Genomic DNA, 26,220 nt, shown 5'->3' on the forward strand with positions numbered 1-26,220 from the left:
CCCTCCTTCCCCTTCCCCTTTTGGTTGGGCCCTTAAATACATCCTGCTAGTTATCTTTCTGTTTTTACAATAATGATCTTATGCAATATTTGTCCTTAAGAGACTCAGCATCATTCTCTCAAGCCTTTCCTATGTTACATAGCATTTTTTTAAATCGCTGCTCTTGAGTGCTGCATAGAATTCCATCATGTGAAAGTACCACAGTTTTTCAATCTGTTCATTTGCTGATGGACATTTGGGCTATTTCCATTTTCTTTCTATTGTAAATAACATTGCTATGAACATCAGTGTACAAATCTCCACTTGTGTCTCAGTTCTGTTTCCCTGGGGTATATTCCTAGCAGTGGAATAGCTGGGTCATATGAAATTTCTGTGTTCAGCTTTTTTGAGGAAATGCAAACTGCCTTCTAGACTGGTTGTACCTCTTTACCCAACAACAGTGTATGAGAGTTCCAATCTCTCTACATCCTCTCCAACATTTATTGATTTCTGTCCTCTTAAATTTTGCTACTGTTACTGGGGTGAGATGGTATTTCATTGTGATTTTGATTTGCATTTCTCTTATTGCCAATGATTTTTGTTTTTAGCATTTCTTCATGTGTCTATTGGCCATCTGAGGGTCTTCCTCTGAGAAAATTCTTTCTATGTCTTTTGCCCATTTTGTAATTGGATTATCAATATTTTTTCTTGTGGAGGCCCTGTAGGATTCTGTAAACTTTTGCTATGAATCCTTTGTCTGAGATGTCATTGCCAAATATTTTTCCAGTAAATAGGTTTTATTTTTACCCTATTGGAAAAAGTTTTTGATGCACACAGGGACTTAATCTTTTTAAGGTTCATTCATCAATATTATCCTCTCCTGGTTGTGCATTTGTGGCTGTGTTTGCCAGCCTTTTTATACCATAGGCTAGGCATTCTATATTTAATCTCATTTTATCTTTTGTGATTTTTATGGTTTGGGGATTTACCTCTAAGTCTCTGGTTGACCTTGAATTGGTTTTTGTGTATGGATCCTGCATCAGTTTTCTGCAGGTGGTAATCTAGTTTTGTCGGCACCATTTGTTGAATAGGTTGTCATTTCCCCACTTTAAGTTGTTTCCTTGTTGGATACCAGTTAACTATGGGTAGATGGATTAATTTCTGAGTTCTCAATTCTGTTCCATTGTTCTGTGTGCCTGTCATTGTACCAGTACCTGTTTTGATTATTACAGCTGTGTAATAGGTTTTCAGATCAGGGAGTGCTATGCCTCCCATGTCCTTTTTCTTTTTCAGAAGTACTTTGCTTATTTAGGGTCTCTTTCCTTTCCAAATAAACTTTCCAATTGCTTTTTCTATCTCTTTGAAAAGTTAATTTGGTCTCTGTATTGGGATTGCATTAAATATATAGATTACTTTCGATAATATTGTTTGGAGGTTTTTTTACAATTTTTATTTTTCCTGTCCATGAAAAGGGAACATTTTTTATGGGTCTCGTAATAGTGTTTTATAGTTTTCTTTATAAAAATCTTTTGTGTCTCTAGTTAGATTTATTCCCAGGTATCTCAGTTGGTTATTATAAATGGTATTGCTTTCTTAATTTCCCTTTCTGTTGTTTTCTTTGTTACTACAGAGGAATCCCACTGATTTTTCTTTTTTAAAACCCACTGATATATTGAGTATAGCTTTTCCTGTTATTCTGGTGTTGTTGTTGATTGCCTTCAAGTCAAGCACAACTCAGAGTGACCCTATGAACAAAAGACCTGAAGCCTCTCTACAACTATCGGCCTTTATCATATTTCATAGTTTCCCGAGGCAAGTCATTTGAGTATAGCTTTTCCTATTATTCTGATATTATCTATTTAATTTTATCTGATTCTGTTATGCTGACACCTCTGTCATTCCTTGTCCATGTTATTTGTGTCTTCTCTTTATTTTCTTTAGTTAAGTTTGCCAACGGTTTATCAATTTTGTTGACCCTTTCCAAAAATCAGTTCCTGGTCGTGTTGATGGTTTCAGTTGTTTTTCTGTTTTTGGTCTCATTGATTTCCTCTCTTGTCCTTATAATTTCCTTTCTTCTAGAGACTGTGAGATTAGATTATTGTTCTTTTATATTTGGAAATTGTTGAGTTAGGTCATTCATTTTGCTTCTTAACTCCTTTTTTATGTGTTTGCCTGCTTCTGTGAACCCCTCAGGACTATCTTAGCTGCATCTCAAAGATTTTGGTATGTTGTATTTTTCCAATCATTTGTTTCCAGGAACTTTTTCAACTTCATTTTCTGTTTCTTCTATTACCCAGTCATGTTCTAACAGGGTGTTATTTAGTTTCCGCATTGTTAGTTTCATAAGCTTTACCCTTTTGTTATTAATTTCTAATTTTATGGTGTTATGGTCTAAAAAGATACTTTGTATTATTTCAATTTATTTTATTTTGTGGAAACTTGCTTTATATCCTAGTATATGATCAATTCTGGAGAACGTACCATTTTCACTTGAGAAGGAAGTAAATTGACTTAGTTCAATGCAGTAATCTAAATATATCCACAAGGTCACGTTATCTAATTGTATAGTTTAGATCTTCCGCATCTTTTTAAAGTTTCTTTTGAGTTGGCCTAGCTTTTGGTAAGAGAGGTGTTTTAAAGTCTCCAACCATTATTGTGGTGCTGTCTGTTTCTTTCTTCAGTTTTGTTAACAGCTGTTTTATGTATTTTGCAGGTCTGTCATTTGGTAGATAGATGTTGTTGATCAAGGTTATGTCTTCATGATCTATTGTGCCTTTATGTAGTTCCTTCCTTACCTTTTATGATGGATTTCATGTCAAAGTCTATTTTATCAGAGATTAATATTGCCATTCCTGCTTTTCTGTGGGTGCCATTTGCTTGGTATATTTTTTTCCACCCCTTAATTTTTAGTCTGTCTTTAATGAGCTTTGTTTTTTATCCATTCTACTACTTGTTTTCTCTTAATTTATGCTTTTACTCTATTCACATTAAGTGTGATTATTGACATGCAAGTGTTTTTTGCTGCCATTTTGCTGTGTTTCTTTTGTTGTTGTTATTGGTTACTGTGGTCCATCCACTGTTCCTTGGTGTCTCTGTGTGAAGGACTTCCTTAGAATTTCTTGTTGAGTTGGTCTTATTTTCATAAATTCCTCAAGTTCCTGTTTTCTGCCAATGACCTATTTCTCCTTTATCTTTGATGTGCAGCTTTGTTGGATACAGGATCCTCAGCTGGCAGTTCTTTTCTTTCATCCTTCTGTATATGCATCCAATTGTCTTCTAGCTTGCATGGTTTCTGCTGAGAAATCAAAATTTATTTGGTTCTACTTTGTAAGTGACTCTTTGTTTTTCTAGCAATGTTTTTAGTATTCTTTCCTTATCTTTTATTTTGGTGAATTTGACTATGATATGTCTTGCTGTTTTTCTTTTGGGGTCTAGTCGGGGCTCACTAAGCTTCTTGAATGTCTATTTCTTCATTCTTCATAATACCTGGAAGTTTTTTTCTACTACCTCGTCTATGATTTTCTCAGTGTTTTTCTTCCGCCTTCTTCTCATCTCTGGTGTTCTGGAATTCCCATAATACATATGTTGTTCATTTTGGTGTTTTCCCACATGATTCCAGTATTTTCTTCATTTTCCTTCCATCTTCTCATTGTTTTTTCTTCTAGTATGTTCCCATTGAGGTTTTAGTCTTCCAGCTCACTGACTTTCTGTTCCATCTCTTCTGGTTTTTGTTGGATTTTGCTTTTTAGTTTGGTTTTTTGTTTGTTTGGTTTGGTTTGTTGTTGTTTTGTTCGTTTGTTTGTTTGTTTGTTTGTTGTCCCTCCAGCCTGTTGGAAACTTCTACCATTTTAGTCTTGATGTTCTGGGTTGTATTTCATATATTTCTGTTATTTCCAGTACTGTGCTAGCTGTGTACCCTCTCTGTCTTGTGATTATTTTTTAAGTTTTTGTATCTTTTTATTTATACAGTCAATTCTTTCTCCCATCTTTTGCAATTTCTTATGTGGTTGTTTATAATCTTCCATGTCAATAAATTTCTTCTGACTTTCTGTCTCTGGAGTATTTGCTTTATTTATGGCTTCTTCTATCATTTATACCTTCTCTTATAGCTGTTCCTATGATTCCACATCAATATATTTCTTCTGCATCTCTGTCTCTGGGATATTCATTGAGTCTGCAGTATGTTTTCTCTGTGTGTGTGTGTGTGTACATAGACACGTACTGGTTTATTTACAAAGTTTTTATACACTGTTTTCACACCATATCTTTCCCATTTCCTTCACCTACTCCTCCCTCCACCCACGAAGTTGTATGGCCCAAGGACTAACCCCTTCATTCTCATTCCTCTGCTCCTCCTCCTTGGAGCCTCATACTTGTTCTCCAGTCATGGTCTTATATAGTCTTTGTCCTTATAGGACTGAGTTAGTTCATTTCTGCTGTACTTTATTAAGGAAAGGCTTATTTGGAGGGGAGGGTTTCCACAATGTTTGAAGCTGTCTGCTGCTTTCTTGACATTATGTGACATTTTTCAAAGTATGTGTTAGATCCAGTTGGATGGTTCCAATTGTTTTTCTGTCAGACATTCTTCTAGGTAGTATAGCACTGATCTGTGCATTGCTGTACAGAGGTAACTCGTGGTTGCTGTGATGCTGAACACTGTGACACTGATGTGCCAAATGTAATAATGTTTACCCATGATGGACAGTGTTTGCTGGAGCTTCCTGATTAAAACAAGCCTGGAAGCAGGAGTGGCATCCACTTCTGAAATCACTTGCCTCTGAAAACTCTATGAACAGTGCTCAGGCCTTTTGTGCATAGGGTCACTATGAGTCATCTACAACTCATTGGCACCTAACAACAACAAAATATGTTAGATCATTTCTATTGTGTTCATTATGTTTCTGACAGTTCTTTTTCTTTATGCTATTATGGATTAGTTGTGGACTGAAAGTGTTCTCTTTATGAGGAAGGGCAACTTGCTATACCAGGAGTCTTTTCTGGTCTTGTGCAGTGAGAAAGCTCACCTTTCCTAAAATTCTTCCACTTTTCTCTGAACTACAGTGCAGCCCTACAGGAATCTCATGTGAGGGCTACCTGCCTCTTCTAAAGTTTATAATTGTCCTTGGTGAACCACAGTGTGACCTGAGATCAACTTCTGCCTGGCTGCTGCACTCTCTCTATCTGGAGGATAGGGGGAGATGAAGGCAAGGCCATCACATATTTCCATGCAGCTGCCCTCTTAGGTATCCAGTAGCCTCCAGCCTGTGCCTGCCTCTTCTAAAGTTTGGAGTTGTCTTTGATGGCACCAATGCACGGGGCAGTGGGAAGCGACCTTCCTTTTAGCTGCTGCACCCTATCTGAGGTGGAAGCAATTGGTTATAGGAATTTTATCACTTTTAATTACTTCATCTTTTATTCAGTGGTTTTTAAGTGAAGTGTTATTCTATTTCCATGTGTTTGATTTTTCCCCCCTTATTCTTTCTGTGACTGATTTCTAAGTTTTATAGCATTGTGTTCCAAATTCACAGTACTATAAAACTTAGCAGTTTTTGTATTATTTTGATGTTTTTAAACTTAGTGAGGCTTGCTTTGTGGCCTAACATATGGTTTATTCTGGAGAATGATTCAGATGTACTGAGGTGTCCTGTGCTGTTGTTCCAAGCAGTGTTCTGTGTAAATAAATTGGTTTGACTATATTATTGTTTAGTTCCTTTCTTTTTTAATTTCTCTAGTAGTTTTGTTATTCATCAAAAGCAATGTGTTAAATTCTCCTACCATGATTGTGGAGTTGCCTTTTTCTCTTTTCTGTTCTTTTATAGTTTGCTTTATGTATTTTGGAGCATTTTCATTGGGTGCATAGATATGTGTTATAGTTATGTCCTTTTGTTAAATTAATGCTTTGCTCTGGTGGCTGAGTAGTAAGGAATTGTGCTGCCAACATAAAGGTGCATGGTTTGAATCCCCCAGTTGCTCCATAAAAGAAAGATTGGCGGTCTCCTCCTGTGTGATTTACTGCCTCTGAAAACCCACTAGAGGGTGAGCTATAGGTAGCTTCTGACTCCACCGTACACAAAAACAATATTATATAATGTCTCTCCTTTTCCGTTGTGCTGCTTTTTGCCCTAAAGACTGTTCTATCAGAGGTTAATATTGCCCTTCTTGCACTCGTTTGGTTGCCATTTGCTTGTTGTGTTTTTCTATCCTTTGATTTTTAGCTGATTTTTATCTTTATATTTCTAGGATATTTCCAGGATATTGAGGGATCATGCTTTCTCATCCATTCTACTACTCTCTCTCTGTTGACTACTTATTACACATAATCCATTTACAGTTCATGTAATCTTTACTAGATATGAATTCACTGCTATGATTTTGTGGTGCTTTTTTTTTGTAATGCTGATGATTTTGTTCTGTATACCTTGCTTAGCTTAATTCTTTTTGTGTATGGATTTTCTTTTCATTTCCTTCACTGCTGTCATTTTCTGTTTTCTGAGTCTTATAATTTTGTTCTTTTTTGTATTCTGCTAAGAAGATTTACACTTTTTCTTTGTTATTGCCCTGAAATTTGCTTTTATCTTCTTAAATTTTAAAATAATCTATCATGATATTGGGGGAACTCTTGTGGCTCAGTGGCAAGAAGCTGCACTGCAATCCTGAAGGCACATGGTTTGAATCCGCCGGCTGGTCTGTGGGAGAAGGATGAGCAATCTCCTCCCACGTCATTAACTGCCTCTGAGAGTCTGCCAGAGTGTCAGTTATGGGTCGGTTCCGACTCAACAGTATGCAACAACAATCATGAGATTGCCTTAACTTTCTCTTCTTACTGATGTTCTGAAACTATACCAGTTTCTCTTTTTGTTTTGAATGTTTTTTACATATTGACATCTCTGGTACTGGTACAAGACTTTTGGTCTTAGAGTTTTATTTTCTTTTTGAAAATTTTTCTTCTGAGTTGTCCTGGATCATATTCTCAGCTTGCTTTTGTGATGTTGGTTCTCCATGGGAAGCGTTCCCTTTAGCATGTCTTATAGGGTTGTTCTGTGATTTTGTATTGTTTTGTATTTTTTAACAAATTGCCTTAATTTCTGATTCTCTAATTTCACCATTATATTTGCCGGATAATTTTGCTAAGCCCATTATTCTTGGCTATTTGGCAAGATTTTTTTTCTTTCTATTTTATGTATGTTATTTACCTTCTTGCTTACACAGTTTCTGCTGAGAAATCTGAGTTTAATCTTATTTGTTCTCTTTTTTAGGTAGTAATCTGTTTTTCCAAGCTATTCGCAAAATTCTTTGTCTTTGTAAAGTTTGCTTATGATATGTCTTAGTGTTTTCGTGTTTTGGTTTTATTGTTTGTGTGGGGGTTTGGGGGGGCTTTGCTTTTAGTCTATCTTGTTTGGAGTTTGTTGGGCTTACTAGATGGTTATCTTTTCATCTTTCATAATATTAAGGAAATTTTCTACCAGCAAATCTTAAATTATTTTTCCTGTGCTTTTTTAAATTTTATTATTTTGTGTGTGTGTGTGTGCCATCAAATCAGATCTGACAGGTGAAGAAGGAGATTGTCCCTCCTTCTCCAGCAGAGCATCTGGTGGATTCAAACTGCGTACCTCTAGGATTGCAGTGCAGCTTTTTATTGCCACTAGGCCACCAAAGTCCTGTGCTTTATTTTTAAAAGTACTTTCCTGTTCTAGAATGCCAGTCATGTATAAATTATTCCACTTGATGGTATCCCATGTAACTTTAAGGCTTTCTTCATTTCCCTTCATTCTTGTTTTCTAATTATTCTTCTAACAGGTAGGTAGCAAGAGATTTGTCCACTCTTTCACTGTTTCTAACATTCATTGATTCAGTTTGATTCCTTTGTCCTTCTAGTCCACCATTTATCTGCAATTTTAATTCATCTTCTGGATTTCTAGTTGTGGTGGCTTCATGATAAGGAGTTGTGCTGCAAATTCAAAGCATCACAATTCACGTACACCACCTCCTTCACAGAAGAAGAATGGGCTTTCTCCTCCTGTGAGACTTACTACCTCTAAAAATCCTGGAGGGGCAGCTAGGAGTCAGTTCCAACTTGCTGGTACATAATAACAACAACAATCTTCTTTTTATTCTTGCATTATTACTAATGTTGTTCAAGCATTATATTACTGATTTCTTATAGAATTTTTCTGTTTTTGGTGGTCTCTCTCTTGGTCTCTTAGAGGGCCCTAAGTCTTTTTAATTTCTTATTCAGTAGTTCTGTTACATTTTATCCTCAGTGATGTTTTCTGGTTCCTTATTTTGGTCATTTGCTGAAGCCAGTTTATACTGCTTTTAAAAATTTCATATTGTCTTTTGACCTCTTCCAAAGTGCTATAAAGCAATGATGTCAATTTAAAAACTAGGGTATGCCTAATCCAAGGCGTGACCTTTTCATTTACTTCCTATGCATCTAAAGTTGGAGATGAGTAAGGATGACAGAAGAAGAATTAATGCCTTAGAATTGTGGTGTTGGAGAAGTGTATTGAATATCTCATGGGCTACCGAAAGAGCAAACAAGTCTGTCTTGAAGGTAGTACGACCAAGATGTCCTTAGAGGCAAGGATGGTGAAACTTCATTTCACATGTTGTCAGGAGGGCCCAGTCCTTGGAAAAAGACAGGATGCTGGGAAAGGTGGACAGTTAGACAAAGAGAGGAAGACCCTCAACAAGGTGGATTGGCACAGTAACCTTAACAATGACCTTGAGAGTATCAGGGATGATGAGGATGAGGATGGTGCAGGAGAGGCTAAGTTCAGATCTGTTCATATGATTGTTATGAGTTATAGTTGACTCAGTGACACCCAGCATCAACATTGTTTAGGGATAGAAGGAGAATTGATGCCTTTGAGCTGTGGTGCTGGAGAAGAGTACCATTGAGGGTACCATGGACTGCTAGGAAAACAAACAGATTCATCCTGGAAAGGGTTAAACCGGGTGGCTCCTTGGAGGCAAGGATTCTGAGGCTCCATCTAACATACTTTGGACATGCTGTAAGGAGGGACCGGTCCTTAGAGAGGGACATCATGCTTGGGAGGGTGGAGAGACGGCGCAGGAGGGGAAGGCCCTCTATGAGGTGGATTGATTCAGTGACTGGGATAATCAGGATGGGCGTGTCAGAGACAGTGCGATTGGCACAGGACAGAGTAGAGTTTAGGGCTGTTGTACATAGGGTCGCTATGAGTCGCAAGCAACTCGACGGCACATAACAACAACAACAACAACATACTTATGTATTCGTTATATGATTGTTTACTGTGCCCTGATATTTTTCTGTCTTGTTTTGATGTTTCTGAGGAGTTGACTTTGTACCACTCTGGCCACTAGTCTGGCTGCACTGGAATATTCCTTACCTTTCTCTAGTTGTGTAAGGTAGTAGCTGGATGTATGAACAGAAGTCCCTGTTTACTGGTCTTGCCAAGCAACTGAGGACAAGCTGAGTGGACATTAGCCACTGCCTGTTACAGTTCCCCTGGTGCAGAAGCAGGCAGTGGCCCTTGAGGAGTGAGTGTGATGAATGACCAGCTAACGAGGCTCAGGCACTGCTTTTGCTAGATGGAGTGGGTGAGTTACAGGTATGTGCATGCACAGTTGCTCTGTCACTGTCTCTGGTTAAGTGAAGGGAGTGGGTAGACTGGTGTGCAAGAGACCACAGGTTTCCAGCCCTTTATGTGGTGGAGGGAGAAAAGGAAGGCCAAGTGCAAAAGGGTCCTAGTGATGCTTTCTCTTACTCAGTGGGGAAGGGAGGAAGGAGTTCAGTTGGATCAGCAGGCAGGAGGGTCAGGATGAGTGGCCACTGCCACTCCACTTGGCCAGCAGGTGACAGTGATGGGGGGAGTGGCCAGTGGTACTGCCACCACCCAGGTAGGTCAGAGGATAGGAGGAGCAGAGTGAGTGGCCACTGCTATGTGAAACAGCCTACCACTGCTTACCTGGCTGTGGGGCAGGGCACGCAGTCAGTGCCACACCAAGCAGCCTGCTGGCATAGACATGGAGAAGGGTGGTGAGAGGAAAAGGGATGCTCTTGGCCTTGGCTCTATTTCTAGAATTCAGAACCTCAGGGATGGGGGAGTTCGTGCCACAAATCACCAGGAGGGTGAGGGCACTGCAGGACCATTCCTGCCGGCACTAGGGGGGATACCTAGGACTCATCCCATTGACTGGAGCCAGCAGCTGGGACCTATCTCATTCCAAGTATGACTACACTCTTCCTCTGTGTCCTGTTGGGAAGCCCATGGGCTTCCTACCTTCTGTGCTTCTTCACTGGGAGTACAGCTGTCCCTTTCTCAATATGGCTCCTCCCTGCCAGTCTGGTTAGCGAGTCTCCTCCACACCAGCTCTCCTTGTTTTTGCTGTATTCAGTCAATTCCTTTTTCCAGTTAGTATCTGATCTAGTTCGTTACCCTCACATTTAATTCACGGGTTCCAGGCTTTTGTTCTGTGTCTGTTTTGTGTAGTTTCTCAGGTCTTTGCTGTAGGGGGACAGTGTGGTGTGTCTTAAGTCATCATTTCGGCCCAAAACCTTAGAAGGAATTTTTAATATGAACATTTACTTAACTAAAGATGCACAGATAGTTTTCTTCAGGAGATGCTTCCAACTCCCAGCCTGGCCCATTCCCCTGCACCCTATTCCGTAGCACAAATGTTAGCTGCAGGAAGCCCAGAAAGGGGCCCTTTCCCACACTTGCTCCGCTTTTGCATTGTCACCATTGGCACAGGGTTTCTATATTCACAAAGTTAGCTGTTACTCAAGGGTTTTCAGTTCTGTCTTTCACTACCAGCATCCTTCCTTCATTTAAACCTCGTCTGATTGTGAAGCTGCTCTAGTAGGAGTGGGTGGAGGGTCCTAAGTCCCACCTGCCCTCCTTCCATCCTCCCCTCAGAGAAGGCTTTGTGGCCCCTCTGAAGAACCCCACAAGACCCCTTAGGGTCTACTGTGAAAATTTCAGCCCTAAGTTGTTTTTAAGGGGACATCACACTTGGAAAGGTGGAGAAGTCAGAGAAGGAGAGGAAGATGCCTAACAAGGTGTAATGACGCTTAACGAGGTGTATTGACCCGGTGGCTTCAGCAGTGGGCTCTAGCATGTCAGTGATGATGAGGATGGTACAGGACAGGGCGGGGTTCAGGTCAACTGTTCATAAAGTCGCTGTGAGTCGTGTTTGACGGCACCTAACAACAACGAGGCTGTGAGGTTAGCTGCATTGGGTGGCTTCACTGAAACGTTAGTGGAATGTCTGGGGTTTGGGAGCTGAGTTGATGCCTTCTCCCTGACGGCTCCAGAGCCTCTTAACTGGCCTTCCTGCTTTAACTTTTGCCTATCGCCTTCCCCTCGTCACGGAGTATCCAGACTGGTCTTTAGATCCCAGCGTGTCTCCTCACTGCTCAGAGCCCTAGAGCAGCTTCTAATCATACTTAGAGCATCGTTTCAGTCCCTTTGTCTGCATAGCCTCGCTGAGCATGCCCTTACCTCCCTATCTGTTACCTCCGACCCTCCTTGTGCTGTTTATTTTTGTCAGCCCTCAGAGCTCCAGCCACGTGGACTTCTCTCAGTGCCTTGCGTGTTCCAGCCTCAGCCCTGCCTCAGCCCTTTTCCCAGCAGCTCTCCGTGTCTGGGATGCTGCTCTAACCCATCTTCATGAGGTTCGCTGCTTCTTGCCATGCAGGTCTTATTCCAGTTCTGTCTTCAGACACCTTCCTTAGCCCCTTATTTCCCTTTATCACTTTATTCCCCATCTCCACCCTACCCCCCAAGATGGACTGACACAGCGTTGATGATGATGATGGCCCAGGAAAAGACAGGGTTCAGATCTGTTGTTCATAGGATCACTGTGAGTCATACTTGATAGCACCAAACAACATTTTTTGTTCGCTTATGGCACTCACTGTTTTCTGGGTTTTTCATTAAGTGTTTATTTTTGTCTTTCCCTCACTAGGACACAAGTTCCATGAGAGCAGAGACATTTTGTCTCCTGTCTACACATATATTCTCTACCCCAGGGCCTGCCACCAGATCTGATAAGTAAATGCCAGTCCTGGAGCTTCTGCTCCAGGGGAGAAATTGGTGCCAGCTGAGCCACGTCTCAGCCCGCCAGTCTTCTCCCCATCACTGCAGATGTGTTGTGACCACCAGGACAGGCTGCCCGGGATGGGGCTGCGAGAATGTGGGGAACTCCCGATGGTGACAGCTTGTGGGAGCTGTGGGCTTCTCACCTGTCTGTCAGGAACAGCTTGTGGAATCTTCTCACCAGGAACTCCCCCTCCCCAATTTAGGGGAAAAGAACAAACTGGGACCTAGAGAAGCAGAAAAAGAAAAGCCGGGCGTAACTGTGGTCGTGAATGGATTATGATTATTATTACTGCTTGCCGCTGTTCTCAGTCTTATCATTTAGGCAGCCAGAGTGCTGCCTTCATCCTTAAGAACTCAGAGTCAGCTCAGTGATGGCAGCTAACCTTTGCTATTTACTCCCATGCCAGGAGGCCCTGGGTGGTGCAAGCAGTTAACACACTTGGCAGCTAACCAAGATTTTGGGGTTTGATTCCACCCAGAGACACCTCAGGGAAAAAGCCTGGTAATCTGTTTGCGAAAAATCAGCCATTGAAAGCTGTATTGCACAAAGCTGTACTCTGGACACGTCACTAAAAGTTGGTGTCAACTTGGGGCAACCATGTGGCCTGTGCTACTGTACTAAGTGCTTTTCACAGGAGCCATAGGTGGTATGTCCCCACAGCAGCCTTTGGTTAGCAGGCTAATAAGAAGTAGGTATGTTTTTATTCTCATCTTGCAAGTGAGGAATGCAAAACTCTGGTGTAGTGCTTGTCTTAAGTATTTCCTCACCCCTGTCTCCAGCTTTAAATGAGGGAGCCACTTCAGACCTCCACAGGCAATCTGCACAGGCAGGATGCTTAAGCTCTGAGAGACTGCTGGGTGCTGAGGTTCTTCCTGGGCTCAGACATTGAGACATAAATATGCTTTCCTGGACCGCATCTCAGATATTGCAAGTCTGGATCTCCAGCACATTTGCAGGCTTCCTACAAGGCTTGCATGTTTGAAGGCCTTGAGTTCAGGATGATTGCCTGAGTGCATGAAGCACACTGTGTAAGGTAACAGGAGCTCTAAGAGGACAGTGAGGGGTCAGTGCTAAAACTCCACCTTCCATGTAGTAGAGCCAAGTCCAATTGCCATTGGGTGCACCTCATCCATAGCTGTCACCAGTCTGTCATTGGAAGCCTGTGTGATACTGTGACATTGAATAAATGGCAGTGGAGCTTCCAGACTAAGAGGAACTAGCAAGAAAGTCCTGGTGATCTGCTTCCAAAAGGTCAGCCAGTGAAAACCATGTGGATCCCAATGATCCTGTCCCCAGGCGTGGAGCCTTTCTATAACTGTCATTATTTCTCAAAGTTCATAGAGTTTCCAGAGCCATGTGGTTTAGGAAGTGGATGCTTCTCCTGCTTCCAAACCTGAATCAATCTGGAAGCTCCACCAAACACTGCCCATGATAGGTAGCCAGTTATGGTGTTTGACACAACTATGGCACAGTTTTCCATCATCACAGCAACTCTAAGTTACTTCAGTAGAGCAAATAGATCATTGCTGTACCACTTAAAAGAATGTTCATCCCAAATCAGTTAACATTTGGCCCTGTGTCATTTTTAAATACAGGCATGCCCAAATACTTATGGACTAAGGGCAAGAGACCCCTAATTCATCTGGCAAGTCCTGTCCAGTGACACTCACTTGGGGACGAAAATAAAGCCACAAGAGCCCTGAGACGCCCCGAGTGTTCCATATGAAACTTCACATGTACCCGAATCGCCTTAATCACACTCCTCAGTTCACAGTGCACGTTGGTCTACATGACTTTTCTGGTTTTAGTTTTTTCTCCTCTTCACTCCCTTCCCTTGCAGTAGATCCTCTTCTAACATTATTTATGTCTTTACAATCTGCCTCTTACATGTTTGGTTAAATAGAAAAGGATCCCTTAAAAGCCTAGTGTATTTACTGTGTGAGTGGGTGGTGCATTAAATTTTTATGAATGTACTGTGATGTGGCCATGTTTACTAGCTAATTCTTCCCGATCTCTCAGGGAAACATCAGCCTCTCTGAAAGCATTTCATTTGGTCTCAGTTTTACCCCAGTGGAGCAAAACAGCAAATTCTACTCCATCTTTGAACTTTTGAAAATAGTCAGTATGGTTCCATCTTTAGCAGCTGAGATTCTCCCGCCCCACCCCCCCTTTTTCCTGGCTGCATAGTTAGACACTGGAAGGTTCTGCTTTCCCCAGAACCAGCAACATTGACTCATCAGAGCCAACCATGTTCTCCCCTCCAGAGATAGTGTACTACTCCTAATGATAAGCTGTGGAGTGCTGGAAGGGCTGGAGAAGGTTCTGGGCGATTATGTGACTGGGCCATATAGCAAGCTACTACAGGAATTAAGATTGAATAGGAAATGTGGACATTATTGCTTTAGGTTAGAAATCCCTGTTGCCTAACCCTTCCACTTGGCTACCAAGATAGGGCGAACTATAAATCCTACTGATGGGCTATAACTATCTCGGCATTGAGTTCCTTAATCTCAACACTGGAGTCCATCACTTGGCATTGGGTTCCCTCATTCTGACACTAGAATCCCCATACCCAGCCATCCAGGGAAATCTCCTCATATTTGTCTTGGATGTACATGACTTCATCATGTGGGATAGATTGTAGACTATGTACCTCCCTTCCAGACTGTGAGGATACAGCCCAAGCATCTGAGGACACCTCTGTGTCCAGATCTCATATTCTACCCTCTGCTCTTACATCTTTATAATCACACTGTTGTTGTTGTTGTTATGATGTACCATCTAGTCACCTGCAACTCATAGCCACCCTATGCACAACAGCCCTAAACACTGCCCTATCCTGTGACAATCTCATTGTCTCTGAAACACCTACCTGCATTACCCCCGTCACTGAATCAGTCCACTTCGTATAGGATCTTCCTCTCCTGCGCTGTCCCTCCACCCTTCCAAGCATGGTGTCCTTCTCCAAGGACTGGTCCCTCTTTGCAACATGTCCAAAATATGTTCAGAATCCTTGCCTCCAAGGAGCAGTCTGGTTTTATCCTCTCCAGAACAAATCTGTTTGTTCTTTTAGCAGTCCATGGTATATTCAACACTTCTCCAGCACCACAGCTCAAAGGTAGCAATTCTCCTTCTGTCCTCCCTAGTCATTGTCCAGCTCTCTGATGCATAGCAAGTGATTGCAAAGACCTGTATCAGGCACACCTTCCTTAGTCTCCAGACTGACAATTGTCATTTTTCACTTTATGGAAACCAATACTATACATTTCTTGTGGGATTGTTTGGGTTTGTTTATTGATTTGGGTTTCTTTGAGTTTGGGGTTTTTTGGTGGTTTGTGTGTTTTTTTGTTTGTTTTTTTTTAACTGAAGTAAGATCACATAAAATGGACAATGTTATGCAACTGCCACCTCTATCAAATTCCAAATAATATTGTAAAGCAGACAGAGAATTAAAGATCCTTTTATTATCCCTAAAGGAAATCCTCTACCTTTCATACAGTTTAAAAACTGTCATAACAGTTGCTTCTCATCCCTAACTCCCTTTTCCCTCTGGTAACACCAACCTGTATTCTCTGTGGATTTGTTTGTTCTGGATAATTAATATAAATGGAATCATATGCTAGGCGATCCTGTGTGCCTGGCTTTTTTTGCATAGTATAATGTTTTTGAGGTTCATACATGTTGTAGCATTCCTTGATCTGCAACAATTGCTTCAAGTCCTCCTCATTTTCAGCAAGCAAGGTTGTGCCATCTGCGTAACACAGGTTATTGATGAGTCTCCCTCTGATCTTAAGGATACTTTCTTCTTCATAGAGTCTAGCTTCTTCAATAATTTGCCCAGCATACAGATTGAATATGTATTGAGAGAGGATATAACCCTGATGTTCTTTATTTCAAACCATGCAGTGTTCCCCTGATCTGTTCACACAACAGCCTCCTGGACCATGCATAAGTTTCACATGAGCACTTCTTCTCAATGTCAGCAACAACTTGTTATGATCCACACAGTCAAATGCCTTTGCGTAGTTAATAAAGCACAAATAGAAAGTCTTTTGATATTCTTTGCTTTCAGCCAGGATCCTTCTGACATCAGCAATTATATACCTGGTGCCATTGTCTCTTCTAAATCCTGCTTGAACTTTTGACAGTTCCCTATCTATGTACTGTTCTAGCTGTTTTTGAATGACCTTCAGCAGTATTTTGCTTGCATGTGATATTAATGATATTGTTCTGTAGTTTCCACCTTCTGTTGGATCACCTTTCTTAGAAATGGGAATATGAACCTCTTCCAATCTGTTGGCTAGACAGCCGTCTTCCAAATTTCCTGGCGTAGACTGGTGAGCTCACCCAGGGCTGCATCTGTCAACTGAAACAAGTCATTTGGTGTCTCATTGATTCCTGTGACCTTGTTTTTTGCCAATGCCTTCAATGCAATTCTACTTCCTCCTTCATTACCATTGGCTCCTGTTCATATGGTACTTCCTGAAACTTTTCAGTGTCTGTCAGTTCTTTCTGGAACAGTGATTGTGTATAGTCCCTCCATCTTCTTTTGATGCTTTCTGGGTCACTCAATATATGGCCCATAGCATCTTTCAGTATCACAACTCAAGGTTTAAATTTGTTTTCAGTTGTTTCAGCTTGAAAAATGCAGAGTGAGTTCTTCCCTTTTTATTCTCCAATTCCATCTCTCTTCACATTCCATTATAATACTTTTCTTTGTCTTCTCAAGCTGTCCTTTGAAACCTTCTATTCAGCTCTTTTACTTAGGCCTGTTTTCCCTTTGATTTGGCTTAGCAATGTACCAGTGCAATGGATTGCATCTCAATATCAGGAAAACAAAGATTCCTTTTTTTTAAAACAAAGATTCTTACTACCAGGCCACTAGGCAACATCATGATGGATGGAGAAGAGAATGAAACTATCAACAATTTCATCTTACTTGGATCCACAATTAACAACCTTGATACCAGCAGTCAGGAAATAAGGACACATTGCACATATGGAAGTCTGCAATTAGGGACCTCTCCAAATTATTAAAGAGTACTGATGTGAGTTTGAGGACAAAGGTGTGTCTAATTCAGGCCATGGTATTTCCAATCACTTGCTATGCATCTGAGAGCTGGACAGTGAATAGGATGACAGAAAGATAATTGATGCTTTTGAGAGCTGTGGCATTGGAGAAGAGCACTGCACATCTCATGGACAGCCAAAAGAATGAACAAACAATTAAGTCTTGGAAAGGGTGCAGCCTGAGTGCTCTTTGGAGGCAAGAATGATGAGGCTTCACCTCACATACTTTGGACATATTGCTAGGAGGGGTTACTCCTTGGAGAGGGGATATGATGCTGGGAAGGGTGGAGGGTTTGCAAAGGAGAGGAAGACACTCAATCAGGTGGATTGACACAGTAACTGCCACAATGAGTTCTTATATGTCAGGAAGTGTGAAGATGGCACAGGCTTGGGATCTGTTCATAGGATCTCTATGACTCACACTCGACTCATAACAACACACTGTAGCATATATCAAGACCTTTTTTTAGAGGGGACAGAATAGCGTTTCATTTTAGTTATATAAAAATTTTTATTCAAAGGGATAAATAATATACACTGCATGAAACAGATGAGGGAAAGAACTGCTTAAAAGGAATATATGATTAGTTATTATTTGCATGACAACAGTCCAGAATTAAGAGCTGCATAGTAAAGTGGACCAGCAGGGGTTGGGGTGGGGATTGTACAACAATGAAAGAATTTTTTTTCAAAGAGAAAAGCCAACTGGGCAGGGAGGGAAATGTGCAAAAATGAATGAATAGGAATCCAAGTTCTCTATAAACTTTCATTGAAATCTCAGTTTTTAAAAAAATGTTTATTCATTAATCTGTTTGGGCATGTTTCCATCTTTTGGCTATTGAGGATAATGCTTAATACATATGCATGAACATTTACATGTTTGATTACTTATTTCAAGTTCTTGGAGTATATAGTGAGGAGAAGAATTGCTGGATCATATTGTAAATCTATGTTTAACTTTCCTTTTTGGTGAAAATATACAGAGTAGATCAGACGTCCAGTAAACAGCTTCCACATGGACATTAGCATTTTTGCCTTTGGTTACTGCCCACGCTGTCTCTCCCACGTTCCTTACCTGCCCTCACTGTCCCTCCATGTTGCTTCATCTGCCATCGTCTTAGACGCATTGCCCAATAAATTATGTTTAACATGTTAAGGCACTGCCAAGCTATAGAGTCAGTTTTAAAATTGAAACTTCACTCTTATGCTTTCTATAGAAAATTGACAAGAAAACTGGTTAGAAACACTTTGTTCTGGGATCTTTTTTCTATATTTGCCACTAAGTAGCTTGGTGACTCAAACAAGTCACTTCGCTCTGGACTCTAGTTTTCTCATCTGAAGAGTAAGAGATTTGAGTAAAATGATAAGATCTTTAATTCTCTTTCTGCCTTAATATTTTATGGGAAAAAAATTATTCCCAAGAGTATGAGTGGAAATAACTGCCAAACTGCTAAATGTAACTTCTCAATGTTCTTTTTCTACAATATTTTTCAATTTTAAGTTTAAAAGACCCCTAATAGTTGGGGTTTTGTTTCTGCCAATGTTCTACTCAACTAATAGCTTCTGGATTCCTGTTTCTATTAAGATTCTCTCACAATAAGATCTCCTCTCTTTCTCATCACTTCCTACCCTTTTGCAACTTCCAAACTCGATGGCACCTAACAGCAAAAACCAAAACATGGCAGCCAATAACCCAGGGCTTGGAGCCATTGCAACTGCCAGTCCTGATAACTGCACACCTGTCCTTAGTGCTAGTTCTGTCTCTCAGCACCACAGTTCCAGTTGGATTGTCTGAATCCAGTCTTAAGAGATACATAAACCCAGGGAAGGAGTCAACAGGCTCTTTCTGGGCCAGTGTGAGAATAACCTTAGGGTTAAGAAAAGAGATTTAAAAACTTGTGGTATCTTCTAGCCGGAGAGCACCTTCTCGGGAAAGTCTCTACTCTCTTGACCTGCCTCCAGTGTGGCTGGTTCCCATACAGAATGCAACATATGTACAGGGGAGGAATTCTTTTTCTTTATTATTGGTAGCTTCACGGTACACTGCTTCCGACTACACATCTGCTCGCGTATACCGCCTTGTGGTTTCTTGAGGAAACAGGAGGCCTTGGAAAAATCACTTGTGTCTCATGAAGCTTATTTCATTAATTTTTTCACTCATTCATTCTTTTATGCATCCACAAGATGGGTTTGAGTTCCTGTGCCAAAAGAGGTAATAGCTATGTCTTGAAGAAAGTGTAGCCAGAGTGCGCCTTGGAGGCAAAGATTAGGAAGTGTCATCTTTTATTCTTTAGACATGTAGATAGATGAGGCTGTTGATTGGAAAGAGACATTATGCTTGGAAAGATGAGGTCAGCAAACAAGAAGACCCACCCAATGAGATGGATTGACATGATGACTTGAGCGATGGGCTTGAGTGTTTCAGAGACGGTGAGGTTGGCACAGGATAGAGCAGGCTTCAGGTTGGCTGTTCATAGGGTCACTATGGGTCATACTCAACTTTGATGGCACCTAACAACAACAAGAGCATGTATATTCAAGGCAGGTCTCCTTCCCTCAGAGAACTTTTCTTTTTAAGGAAAGTACAGACAATTATGTTTTTTAACTAACACAAAGTGAAAAGTGTTTAACAGGAAAGTAAAACGTGTGCAAAAGGACATAGGAGGAACATCTAAGTGATTCTTAGAAAATCCAGTAAAAAAGAGATAAGGTGAGCAACAAAGAGTCTTATGTGTACAAAGGCCAGTCAGCACAGGACAGAAGTAGCTGGAACATATAATCCAAGAGGAGAGTGGTGAGAGTTGAGATTGCAGAGGAGACATGGTAAGGAGCCTTCTGGACCATGTCAAGGACTTTGACTTTAACGTACAGACAGTAGTGAACGGATGAGGGTTTGACTAGGGAAGTAGCGTAGTCGGGTTTGTACGTTAGCATTACTGTGGTTATCACTGGAGCATGAGTCAGAGGATGCGTAACTTGGGAGAGACTGGAGAGCATTGTGCTACATGAACTAACTCAGTCCATAAGGACAAATACTATATGACCATTTTTGTAAAAAAAGAGAAGGATAGCTAGTACAACACGTGTAGGAACTCAAGGCAGGAAGGAGTGGGAACCGAGGGGAAAGGGTAGGAGCAAAACCACAGGATTGTACAGTTTCGTGGGTGGAGGGAGATGGGGAAGGGAATGAGAAGGATCTGAGTGAAAAGACAGGGTAATGATGGGCAAGGTCTAAGAGTGATTAATTTTATAAAAATTAATACAATGTGAATGAAGACTAGTGTGAAACACAGTGTATACAAACTTTATAAGCAAACTCAATTTAAAAAAAAAAAAAGACAAAAAAAATGCTTTGGCAGTGTTTTTCACCATCGCAAGAACATGGAAAGAGCCCAGATGTCCAACCACAATCAAATGCATTGAGAAACAATGATTGTGAAAATCACTACCTACCTTGGGAGGCTCTGGAGAGCATGGTGCTGAGTGAACTTTTTCAGTCCCATAAGGACAAATATTGTATGAGACCCTTATTGCAGAAATAAAAATGTATCTAGTAAAATTTGTGTGGGGATCCAAGGGGGTGGGGACAGGAGCACAGGGGTGATGATGGGTGGGGGTTGGGGGGGGTGGTAATCATAGGGTTGCACAATTTGATGGGTAGAGGGAGGAGTAAGTAAAGGAAATGTGAAAGATGCAGTGTGAAAAACAATGTGTACAAACATTGTAAGTAAACCAGTATACAGTAAAAATTTTCTTTAAAAAAAAAAAAGTGCTTTGGGAAATCTGTAAGTGTGTGGCTGTATGATTTACAGTGCTGAGCACAGTGAAAGAGCATTAAACATCACTCTCGTATTCCAATGCCTCTTAGAAGTTGCTGTGATAACTCTGTTGTGAAGTGGTGGTGGCCCTGGCCTTGGGAATGCAGGCAAGTAATCTAGAGAAAATATTTGCAGAAACCATTCAATAAAAATTTTAAAAAAATTGTATTTTGGGTAGCCAAGTTATCACATTCCTAACCCATGTGCAAACTCAATAAACCCTGGAAAGCTCAATGTCAGCAGGCAGAACAGGCAGAGGCCGACTGTGGAACAGGCCATCAGTTGCTCATGTGCAAGTTTAAATTGAAACTGAAGGCAAGTAAAACACGTCCTTTCTTTCTCTCTGTCTCTCTGATTGCCGTCGAGTCTGAACCGATTCATAGCTGACCCTTCAGTGGGTTCTTTTGGAGATTGTAAATTGGCTGGCAGGAGGTTGCCCATCTTTCTCCCGTGGAGCAGCTGGTGGATACAGACTGCCTGCCTTTGGCCTGGCAGCACAATTCCTTGTTCTCTAGGCTGCCAGAGCTCCCTAGAAACCAGTCCACGGAGGCAAAATAGGACTCTGACGTTATCCCACCTGAATTTTAAAACCATCTCAGGAATAGATTTGAGTGTTCACTTTGACAGCACATAACCTAAAATTGGGACGATACAGAGAAGATTAGCATGGCCCCTGTGCAAGGATGACACATAAATTTGTGAAGCATTTCATTTTTTAAAAAAAGAAGAATAGATATGATGCGCTGAACACTGACAACTGAAGACCATATGAGCTTCCGGATGATATCAAGGACATCACACATGAAAAAAGGAAAAGGTCATAAAAAAGACCTGACTGGATATTGAAAAAGACTCTGAAATTTGCTGTGAAACATCAAAAAGTTAAATCAAAAGGAAGAAGTGGGAGGGCTGAACAGAAGATTACAAAGGGAAGCTCAAGAAAATAAAGCAAAATATTATAACAAACTGTGAAAGTTAAAAAGATTTGAAGCACTTAGTGAAGAAGACACAAGGCTTCAATGTGGATTGCATCTCAACATGAGGAAATCAAAAGTCCTCACCACTAGACCAATAGATAGTATTATCTGGATTAATGGAGAAAATACTGACGTTGTCAATGATTTAATTTTATTTGGATCCACTCCACAGTCAACACTTGTGGAAGCAGCAGTCAAGAAATCAAAAGACAAGTTCATTCTTCTTCTGTGCTGTATATTATTCCATTGTGTGGACATGCCATAGTTTCTCTATCCATTCAATTGTTGAAGGACACCTGGGCTGTTTCCATCTTGCTATTGTGAGTAAGGCTGCAGTAAACATGAGTGTTGATATATCTGTTTGTGTCACAGTTCTGAACTTCTAAAACACTACACAAATCTACTACATAAGCCAATTATTGCAATAATAGGACTGAGACAGAGGAGGGGATGGAAGGCCAGATAAAGAATGGATAATGAACACTGTACTGGAGTAGGTGAAAGGAAGGACATTCTGAAAGGAATGGACAATTAGAAACTGTATGTATGACAAACAATAGCTATACAAGGGGACTTAGAGGTGGGGGGAGGAATGTATGCGTGAATGAATGAATGAGTAATTTAAAAATACAATAAAAAAGAAACCAAAAGACATATTGGGCAAATATGCTCAAGGACTTCTTTAGAGAGCTAAAAATAGCACTTTAAAGATTACCTTGTACCAATCCAGGCCCTGGTATTTTTTATTGCTTTATATGCAAGTTGAACAATGAATAAGGAAGTCCAGGGAAGACTTGGTGGATTCGAATTGTGGCATTGGAGAAAAAAAAGAAGAAAAAAAAACAACAAACACAGATTTGTCTTGGAGAAAGTGCAGCCAGAGGGGGCGAAACTTCACTTCACATACTTTGGGCATGTTACCAGAATGAGCGAGTCCCTAGAAAAAAGAACATCATTCTTGGGGAAAGTAGGGAAAAAAGGAGCAAAGAAGAGGAAGACCTTCACGGAAGTGGATTGACCGTGACTACACCATGGACTTGGGGACAGCGGAGATAGTAATTCTGTTGCAAGATCTGGCAAAGTGTCAGTGTCAGTCTCTTGTCCATTTGGTCATTATGAGTCAGAATTGACTTCACAGGACCTCACAACAAACGCATGATTCTCTTAAAGTTGCTAACTTTACCCTGTTTCCTCTCCTCCTAGCCCTGATCTCAGATAACATCACTGTGATCTTGTCTGTAGGTCCCTAACCCAGTCACTGAGCCCAGACACACTCGGCAGTAATGGGTCAGAGAGACAGGAATCTGTGCGTGTCTAGCTAGCTGAGTGCCCATCTTCTGGATGATGAGCCAGTGGTTGGTTTGAGGCTTACGGTCTATGCCTGCATTATGTTGTTATGTACCATTGACTCAAAACTAGCACACTAAGTCACTGCCACACAGTAGGTGCTTTAGAAAACATCTTTTTTTTTAATTTCTCCTTATATTTCTGGAGGTTAGAAGTTATCAGCGCACTGCTGATGTCTATTCCTTCCTTATGGGCAGCGCTAGGTTTTGCTTGGTTCTTGACTGACCTCACATGACATCTGTCTTCTCCAGTAGGCATTTGTCTCTGTGTCTTATCTGCTTCTTTCTAAACTTAGGTGTGATTGGGTTGAGGACACACCAAATGCTATATAGCTTCATTAATGTAAGATTAGACTGCATTTTAGGAAGCGGTTGTGTTGTCGTTAGGTGCTGTGAGGTGGACCATGACTCAGCCCTAGGACCCTTACCCTGTCCTGCGTCCTCTTCTCAATCTATGCCAGGCTCCAACCCATTGTCAGGGTCACTGTGTCAGCCCATCTCCTTGAGAGGCTTTCTCTCTTTCACTGAACCTGTCTCCCAGCATGACGTCTTCCCAGAGGACCAGTCTCTCCTAATAACATGCCCAAAGTTTGTGAAATGACATTTTCACTGGTCTTTCCTCTAAAGAACACCCTGATTGTACTTCCTCCAGGGCAGGCTTGTTTGTTTTTCTGGCACTCCATGGTGTATTCCATGAGCTTCACCAACATCGCAATTCAGAGACATCCACTCTTCAGTCTTCCTTATTCCTTTGGCCAACTTTCAGATGTGTATGAGGTAATTGAAAATACCATGGCTTGGATCAGGTAACCCTTAGTCTTTAAAATGACATCCCTACTCTTGAAGACTTAAAAGAGTTCCTTTATGACAGATTTGCTTAATGCAATACATCTTTTGGGTTTGGTTTTTGGCGGTTTTTTTGTGTTGTTTTTTTTTTGTTTGTTTTTTGTACTGCTACAACGATGGGTGTTGACTATATTGTTGTTTTTGTGTGTCAGTAAGTTGGAACCAACCCACAGCTAACCCTCCAGTGCATTTGAAGAGGCAGTAAGTCCCATGGGAGGAGATTACCCATCTTTTTCCCGTGGAGCAGCTGCTGGATTTGAACTGTGTGTGTCTTTGTGATGACAGCACAACTCCTTACCACTAAGCCACCAGAGCTCCCTGTTGATTATATTACATTATCTTAAATCCACAGGTACTGGGATTTGATTGTAACACATGTCAGTCCATAGAATAAACGTTCTCTGCAGAACCACTCTTTCTTCTACAATAAGTGCTTCTCTGTTGGGGGTGGTTTTGCCCTTCAGGAACAAAAGGCAATGGAAAAGCGTACAATTGCCAATGTCTGTGTTGTTGTTAGGTGCCATCGAGTCCAGTACGACTTATAGCAACCCTGTGAACAACAGATCTATCCTATTCTGTACCATCCTCAAACTTCCTGATACATCAGAGCCCATTGCACCAGTCACTGTGTCAGTCCAACTGGCCGAGGGTCTTCCTCTTCTTAATTGACCCTCTACCTTTCTGAGCATCATGTCCCTCTCCAAGGAATAGCCCCTCCCAGCAACATGTCGGAAGTATGTGAGGTGAAGCCTCATCATTCTTGCCTCCGAAGAGCACTCTGGCTGCACCCTCTCCAGACCATATTTATTTGTTCTCTTGGCCATCCATAGATAATTACTGCTCTTCTCCAACACCACAGCTCAAAGGCGTCAATTCTTCTTCTGTCATCCTTATTCAGGCCCTGTCTGTAGTCTTTTTTATTATCATAGCTAGGAGAGGGTGGCTCTACTGGCATGTAGGTATAGGCCCAGCATGCTGACACTCCTCCTGCAAGGCCAAAGCTAAAGCAAACCAAGCTTACTGCCATTCAGTCACTTCTAGCTCATAGCACCCCTTCATTGGGTCTCCAAGGTCTAAATCTTTACAAGAGGAGGCTGCCTGTCTCTCTCCCGTAGAGAATCTGGTGGATTTGAACCACTGCCCTTTGAGGTAGCAACATATCCCATAAAGCACTACACCAGGAGAGCACCCCACTCATTCTGTCCCCAACCTCAGTAGTTCCCCTGTTTAGGAACCCTATTCCAGACCATCACTCAAGGGGCTCCTTGAGCCCTCCCAGGCACTGTAAGACTGCTTGGAGGACATAAGTTCAAGAAAGACATACTGATTTTTGTGTTTCTCTCCACAGCTGAGCTCAGTCCGGGAGGTCGAGTTGGAGCGGCTGGAGGAGGCAAGACCCCGAGGCCTGGGGGCCAGGGAGCCAGGCCTAGTGCTGAGGATGGCCAGGCAGCCACCACCACCCTGGGTGCACGCAGCCTTCCTCCTGTGGCTCCTCAGCCTGAGTGGGGCCATCGAGATTCCTATGGATCGTGAGTCCTGCTACACCTGCTTTTCTCTCTCTCTCTTTCTCTCTTTGTCATCTTGGACAAAGACGCAGGAGAGTAAGGAAGGATGGCGGGAGTTGAGAACACATGAAGAGATTTGGGGAGAGAGCTAGCAGTGGGTTCTAGTATGCAGAGCTGTGTCTGGAAAGCTAAGGCTACACTGCAGTGGGCTGTGGCTGAGCTGAGGCGTGGGACAGCCGACGGGGCACCTGAGCATGACCCAGAGGATGCTTGAGTCTGCAATTCTGAGCGCCACATGGGAGTTCTTCCTACCACTCACCTCTCACAGCCCTGTCACCTTGGCTGTGCCATAAGCCAGAGTTTTTGAAGGTCAAGCATCGTAGATTCTTCTTGTCTAACACCCGACAAGCCCAGAGCTGGACACTTCAGGCCTTCTCTGGAGTGATCGGGAGGAGAGATGGCCTGGGAAGGGTTGGGAAGGGAATCAGCTGGCTAAGTAAGACATCAAAATAGAGCCGCATTATCAGGCTCATCTTGGAGATCCCAACACTGTTTGTTTCCTTCTGTTTGTTTCCAACTTTCCCATGGC

General features: G+C 41.6%; 1 protein-coding gene across 5 annotated transcripts in view; it reads left to right on the forward strand.

The window, feature by feature from the left end:
- The window catches only part of NFASC (neurofascin), a 272,454-nt gene that overhangs the window by 166,741 nt on the left and 79,493 nt on the right, over positions 1-26,220 (forward strand). For 2 of the 5 annotated variants that reach the window (XM_006887905.1, XM_006887909.1), the window contains exon 3: positions 25,475-25,655. In XM_006887905.1, coding sequence (XP_006887967.1) covers positions 25,475-25,655 — 181 coding nt within the window. Of the gene's footprint in view, positions 1-25,474; positions 25,656-26,220 lie in introns of those variants that run through there. The other 3 variants (XM_006887906.1, XM_006887907.1, XM_006887908.1) reach the window with 2 other exon arrangements.

The sequence above is a fragment of the Elephantulus edwardii genome, unplaced genomic scaffold, assembly GCF_000299155.1.
Source record: "Elephantulus edwardii isolate Elephantulus edwardi_28Jun2011 unplaced genomic scaffold, EleEdw1.0 scaffold00063, whole genome shotgun sequence".
In the NCBI taxonomy this organism is placed as follows: Eukaryota; Metazoa; Chordata; class Mammalia; order Macroscelidea; family Macroscelididae; genus Elephantulus; species Elephantulus edwardii.